Genomic DNA, 7,202 nt, shown 5'->3' on the forward strand with positions numbered 1-7,202 from the left:
TGAAACACATCCACGGATACTTTTAACCCTGCTGTTCCCGCGTGTGTGCAGCCTGACGACAGACAATAATATCATTATCGATATTATACCTCCGGGTGGGTTTCTTTTTCATACGTAATTCATCAATCATTGTCATTGCCAGTTTTAACTTTATCTTATCTCAAATCTTTTCTATCTACTTTATAATTGCTGTGCATGTAGTCGGGTGGTCGACTGAATTTCATATTAACTTAAGCTCTGTGTGAAGGTTTTGAGTGAATTGAGTAATATTTATTTAGCGTACGTGTGTATACAAATTTTTCATCTAATAGAACATAGATCGAACGACGTATAACCGTCCGTCCGATGCCCTCTCGCTTTCTGCTTCTTTCTTTCTTTGTTATTGATGACTATTTTTACCAATTGTTTACTTGTTGTCTGGTCTTCCTCGGTTTTATCGCGGTTCTAATTACGGATTTATCAACAGCTGTAGCCCACCAACTGAACGAGGTCCGCACAGCTGTGATATTTGCTTTTTGAATTCAAACCTGATTTAAAAGCGAATACATTCATTGTTGCCGCTAATCGAGTTAGAAATCGATTGACATTATCAACAAAATTAAATAGGAAATATGATCCAGGAACAGTGTAAAAATTACTCGCTAATCCATCACTTCGATTCCGCGTAGTTTGAATTTCGTATACGTAACACACGGTGTAATCGTAAGCAATTCGTTTCAAGTTTTTGGGGAATAGTTTTCACCCGCGTGATATTTGCTTGGTCGTCATTTGTGTTTCGCAACTGTTAGCGTACCTCAACCAAGGTCCTGTGGCGCAACGGATAACGCGTCTGACTACGGATCAGAAGATTCCAGGTTCGAATCCTGGCAGGATCGATCTAATTTTTTTTTTTCCTTTTTTCTATAGACACACGTTTTAACAATAAAATCCACGATCCAATCGTTATCAATTTTTCTCAATTATTCTTGTGGCTTTTTTAATTATTCATTCTTGAAATCATTTTCTAATTCGTCGTTGCGAGTGAGAATAATGAATCATCAGGTATGGACGTAACGGATCAGTTGAATTGTTGCGACATCCTTGTAAAGGAACAAAGAAAAAGCACATCTAAAGCATGCCGGGCAAGAAGATCAAAGCAAAGAAGGTGCGGTGGTGCAGTTTAGTTACAACTATGTACATGTCACGATTCGCGTCGACGGTTTCGCCGCGATCTCGGATTTAAGAGAGCATGACAATTCAGTCTATCCCGGTTCCTGTACACGGTATATACTCTCGTAACAACACCGACACCGTTTAATAGTCGTTAATTTTATCACCGATGAGTGTGCACGAAACTAACAGACTTCTTGCCCTAACGGGGTCCGTAGAGCAGCGGTTATTCAAGGGTTTCGAAAACGACCGCGCACCGACGGCTGTGCTCGTTATGAAAATGTGACGTCACGTAACGTCGCCGATTCCGAGTGACAAGAGAATATAATACGCGAAAAGGGAGGGTAAATTCAGTTTTCCGTCAAGAAATCGACGAGTCAAAAGTTATTCATTTCGTCTTTGATTACAGAAACATCTGATTACAGCGAGATTAACAATTTTACATCCCCGAATTATTTATAACGCCGAGAGATATAATTCTTGAAGTGGCTCTCAGGATGATGCGGTCGATCCATGCAATGAGACGATATTTGAAACCGTGTAATTAGTGTATTCCAGGTATAATAACATCGCAGCGTGATTCACTCGAAAAGTCCCGTTTCGCGTGTGACGAATGTGCGGTATTATATACCCGACGACTCACAGCGTCGCAATATTGTGTCATATAGTACGTCGTTCGTATGATAGATTTTTTTCGCGGTACATTTTATGGTTTAAGACCCCCTCCCCGTACATACGCAATAGTTATTCATAATCGAAAATTTAACTCCTTTTTCGATTCTATCGTATTACCGTGGTATGAATTATGCCTAGTTTATATCTATGTATATATTGGTTTCGTGCTAATTAGGTATAATGCAGGCATAATTACATAGCGAGACACGCAGTTTATACTTAGGTAGCTGCTGAATACTGAAATATCTACATCAACTGCACTCAAACGTGCTGTGCTCTAGACTTTCTTTTTAAATTATTCAAGTCGCACGACGAATCAGTCTCAGCAGTGCAGACTTATTGTCTCTACATTACAAGTACCCATGTAAGTTGTAAGATTTTCCCGCGTTTGGAGAAAATAAACGAATACACGCGCAATGCGCATTATAATCACTAGCAACGTGCATGTAATTGTTAAAAAATACACGACTCGATGGTTCGGCTAGGAGATGCAGGTATTGGTGTAATAATATAATGTGTATGATACACATAAACCCGCGCGCGTCTTTCATTTGGCTTCCGGTCGACACAGTTTACAAACGTCATTATACCTATATAGGTAGGTATATCCTACTCCACATCGTCATGTCCAGCTATACATTTAGATATTTGTGTACACTTTAGTGTTTCTCCGCGGCCTCGATATTATCATATGTATACGTACGTATGTATGTAGGTATACATCTCACGTACACCCTCCACACGTTGCGATTAATCCGATAATCTAATATATATTTTCGCGCTTCGGATTGTATTCGATAGACTCGGTACAGTCTAAAACAAAAAATACCGAAACGAATGCCGTAAAGCATTGAAAACATCGATTAATTGAACAACTGCATCTGCTACGCGGTTATTAAATTAATCATCGTTGCGTTTGTAGACAAAAAAGACTTGTTTGATCGATAATATTCTAATATTGATGGATATTTTTAATTTGCGCAGGAGTTCCCGAAGCCATTCGAATGCCGCGATGACCCTCCACTGGTGGATGCATTGGTTTTGGGTTACTCTGCTGTTTACCGGTAAGCATGATCATTTCGCATTGGCAAGCAAAAATCGCATACTACCACGTCTGCCAGTGTACTAAGCTGCTCGCTAAACAGATTCTTTCTTTCTATTGCAGTTATTCTGGGGGCTCCTACGACGCAGTTCACGACGGCTTTAAAAGTCCAGGAAGATCACGGCGTTCGTATTTCGGAAACCGCGGTAACGCCGATTTTACCGGGTACAAACAATGTTACAGGAAAAATTTATCGCGTGTCTAAGGCGGCGGGAATCGAATCTCCGCGTCAAGATAAAATTCCCCTGCGGGTTAAACCCGTTTCAAACGAGACCGCGAATTCCGACGAGCCACAAAATCTCGCTGTGATCATCAGACCTGATAACAAGAACGATAACGAAACGGTCAAAGGAATTAGCAATAACTTGTACAAGGAGGACAAGCGGAAAAAGGAGGGGAGAAGTTCATCAGTATTAAATATAACAGGCGACGAAGAGAACGCCGTCAATATACAGAACAAATACAATAATAGCTCTAGAAGTTTGTCTTCCTCGTTGAAGAAGGACAGTAAAATCACGCGGATTTTGAATGGCGATAACAAAACATCGCGATTGACGAAAATTACTGGAGACAAATTCAAGACGGCGGATGATTACCGGAGAAAAAACAATACCGAGGATGAGGAGGACGATCGTAATCTGGCCGTACTTCCGCTTCGCGTGAAGGACACGGAGGAGGAGGAGGAGGGCGAAGAAACGACACAGACACCGTCGACTACTAATAGGTTTAAGCTGGTCTTAGACAAAACTAAATTTATTCCTTCCACTAATGTTAATGATGATAATGACGAGGTCGAGAATCTGAGGGACGGTGAGGCCGTTGAAACGAGGATGATAGCCACTGCAGCTTCCATTCTACAAGGTACAATTATTGCGCGAACGCGTGGTTTCTCGTTGAAGAAAGATCGGTTCTCATTTTAAACAATTTCTAATTGCAGGTGCTGTAAGCGAGTCGCCAAGACTGAGCAGAGCGAGAAGCGCCTATGCCGGAGACTATCAGCAACAGGAGAGAGACAAACGGCCTGACGAACAAGCTCAGGAAAGGCTCGCCGAGAATTCGGGAAACGCGACGACAAACGCCATCGACGTCGCCGCCGTCACCGGAAGCTGTTTGGCCACGCTGGTTTTACTCGGTACCGTGGGTAGCCTGGGTTTCGTTATGTACAGGTACAGGAATACACACATGCATCGATATCTAGCAGGAAATAACACAGTGTTGGTAAATCTTTCCGTTTTCCTTCTTATGGTCAACCCGAATTTCCTGTTTCGTTCACAGACGGAGGTATTTAAATCCGCCTCAAACACTCAACAGCGACAAATGTAGCAATCCGGACAGCTCGGGTTACATCGACGATTCAACCATCAGGGTAATTGTTGTTACTGTGATGATATTTCTTCCATAACTCACAATTGAGACTTATTTTTTTTCCTTTGTTTTAATGGACAATAGGATAACTCGGAGGAAATGTACAGCCTGGACAATGATTCATTTTTGAATTCGCTTGAGGCTATGACGATCCAAAATTACTGGACTGACAGCGTGAAGCACACAAAATTGTGAAACAAAGAGGTAAGGATAGATTGAAGACGTTGTTGATAGAAAAGTTTTAACCCTCAATTCTTCGGCACATGCGGTCGATTAGGTTTACTAAGTTATAAAATGTCATAAACTTAATGCATACAATATTTGAATATTTGTAGTTTGTGACGAACCGCAAGTATTAGTAGAATGATTTTAAAAAAACTATTGAGGAATTGATTTTCTTTTTCTTTTTTTTTTTACTTCTCGCTAATTTTTACTGTTTTTCTTTTAAATCCTAATGTTTCTATTCAATTTTTTGGAACAATCTACGCTGTTATACATCTTTTTTCTCTGTTATTTATTTATTTTCGTTTATACGCCCTTTTGGAATAGAAATATATATATAGCAATAAGAATGTTCACATTCCGTAAATATTACATATAGTCTTACGTTAACATGTACATAATAGTATTCGTCCACTAATCGGCGATGAACAAATTTTTTATCAACACACGCGATGATTATTAATCATGACAAAAAAATGTATTGACATATGCAAACAAATTGTATAATTTTGCACGTGAGTTTGCACTATATGTTTAGAAACGAAAAAAGAGAATGAAGTTGCAAAGACACCTCTGATCTATTAAAAAAAAAAGGAACTGTTCTTAGTATTACAATATTTAATGTGCGTGGGTGAATAGGAGAAAAAAGAACAGTGCAATATAACGTATAATTAGAAGGAGGGCGATAGATGTGATTATATAGTACATGCGGTGAACATCATATGAGATCCGACAAATTATAGGATGGATAAGTACAAATAAGATTTCTTTTTCTATTTGTCTGAGGGTATTTTGAAGCAAACACAGATACGTTGAGATCCATAATCTTTTAAACTATGAAAACGATCGTCTATCTCTTTTAGTCAAGCGTAAACGGTTCACGTCGTATTGAAAAATGAATAACCTTTTTCATTATTCTTCCTTTCGGGTCGACATTGTACGAATAATAATAATAGTTATAGTAATAGTAATAGCATTATGGAAGCCAAACTATTTTTCAACTTGGAATTCAATATTTTACTTTTCTTTTTCTTACGATGAGCGGTAAAAAATAACGGGTATTGTATACATGATACAGATATAGATTTTTATTCTCTTACATCACTAATGTTGTTATAACTGTCAATTGATTAGTAACTGGGCAAGAGTCGTCACAATGCTTCTCTCTGTAGAGTGGACATAAAAAACTTGAAAAAAAGTATTATGATAAATACCGTAGGTATTAGATCTGCACGATTAATCAATTGATAGAAACTACTATTGACGATTAATCGCACAGTTCTAGTAGGTATAAAATATATTCTAAATATCTATAATATTTAATTCTACACTGTAAAGTTTACACTATTTAATTATAATTATTATTATCGTTATATCTATCCTGCTTATAGTAATATTTATTACTGTTGTTGTCACTTACTATTAATAATCATTGTAATTGAATATTAATGAGAGAGAGAGAAAGAGAGAGAGAGCGAAAACAAAAAACGACAAAAACATCGGACCAAAAAATACCTACATAGAAATGTAGCTTTGAAAAAGCCTTTATTACGCACATATCCAGAATGTTTCATTTACGTATATGACATTTATATTTCTTAGCAATTTAAATGTAATAATGTCGATGATGCAATGTAGTTATCCACATAGTATTATTCGTCATAGTTTGAAACTTTCACCCGTGAGCACGCTTTTGAAATATTAGTTTAACCGTTCTTTTTACATATCTTTGACGGGGTTATTACAAATCTGAAGAAATGGGATAACTCATTGCTTGCAACAGCATGGAAAAGTGGGAAAACATGCGGGAAAATAAGAGTTTTCAATAACATTACTTTGAACTTTTGACACGATTCAACGATCCTTTTGTCTCGGCTATTGTCGATTGTTGTAAGTTTTCCCAGACGACAAAAAATGAAAAAAATAAACTAATGAAAGAGAACAATCCTCACGCGTAAATTATATTTCTATGTTACACAAACGAGAACTCTCAGAAAATCCATTGTGATAGATAAAAGTAGCGCATACAAATAACTACATAATAATAATAATATTATTGATAACTATATGCACAGGTAGTGATATACATTATGAAATTAGTTGATAAGTAGATTTTAATCACCGTATCTACTTAATACACGCATATACATACTTACGAGTAAACCTATCACCGCGTTATCATCGCCGCACCGTCCGGCTTGTCTATCATTTCTTTTTTTTTATCTCGGTTTATCGTATATGTTGCGAGTATAATTTAATTAAGGTTGTGAATACATTAAAAAAGAAAAAGAAAACAACACTGCGTATTTATATTCAATTATCAATGCATGCGCGCACGTAACGTGCCACTGTAAATTTTATACGGCTACGGCACAGTTTCGTGATGATTATGTATAATCGAACTGTACAATTACATGTAGCCACGTGTTGTATAGTAGATGTAATAACGTATATCGTGTAAATAAATTAAATGGAAAGAAAACAAGAATACTCGAACAGACGTTTGAATCAAGAGGCTGCAGCACGTCAACATACTGACTGATTCTTGCCAAATACTGAATTACCGGCCGATGATAATAAATGCCGGAGTTACCGATAAGCCAATTTAAGAATTATCCTTTCCAGTACAGCCGCGTAGCGGTTATTTCGATCAAACATAGTGAATTTTGTTTCCGACAGATGGCGGATC

At 37.6% G+C, this 7,202-nt stretch overlaps 1 protein-coding gene and 1 non-coding gene across 2 annotated transcripts; both read left to right on the forward strand.

Annotated features, from left to right (window-relative positions):
- The first annotated feature begins 611 nt into the window (after positions 1-611).
- LOC124411414 lies at positions 612-4,488 on the forward strand. Its single transcript, XM_046890507.1, has 10 exons — positions 612-667; positions 789-854; positions 1,089-1,262; positions 2,129-2,188; positions 2,333-2,422; positions 2,809-2,888; positions 2,990-3,787; positions 3,864-4,092; positions 4,202-4,292; positions 4,376-4,488. Exons 1-10 carry the CDS (start codon positions 612-614, stop codon positions 4,484-4,486), a joined length of 1,755 nt encoding a protein of 584 aa, XP_046746463.1. The 3' UTR covers positions 4,487-4,488.
- Trnar-acg lies at positions 803-875 on the forward strand. The gene has a single exon. It is a non-coding gene; the product is annotated as a tRNA-Arg (tRNA).
- Positions 4,489-7,202: the final 2,714 nt, after the last annotated feature.

The sequence above is a fragment of the Diprion similis genome, chromosome 10, assembly GCF_021155765.1.
Source record: "Diprion similis isolate iyDipSimi1 chromosome 10, iyDipSimi1.1, whole genome shotgun sequence".
Lineage (NCBI taxonomy): Eukaryota > Metazoa > Arthropoda > Insecta > Hymenoptera > Diprionidae > Diprion > Diprion similis.

Bases quoted from the DNA above. Each gene is read 5' to 3' on its own strand.
- LOC124411414 (XM_046890507.1), top strand. From the start codon at position 612: ATGATCCAGGAACAGTGTAAAAATTACTCGCTAATCCATCACTTCGAT. The intron at 1,263-2,128 runs GTATATACTCTC...AAATTATTCAAG, and splicing joins TATCCCGGTTCCTGTACACG to TCGCACGACGAATCAGTCTC. The intron at 2,889-2,989 runs GTAAGCATGATC...TTTCTATTGCAG, and splicing joins GGTTACTCTGCTGTTTACCG to TTATTCTGGGGGCTCCTACG.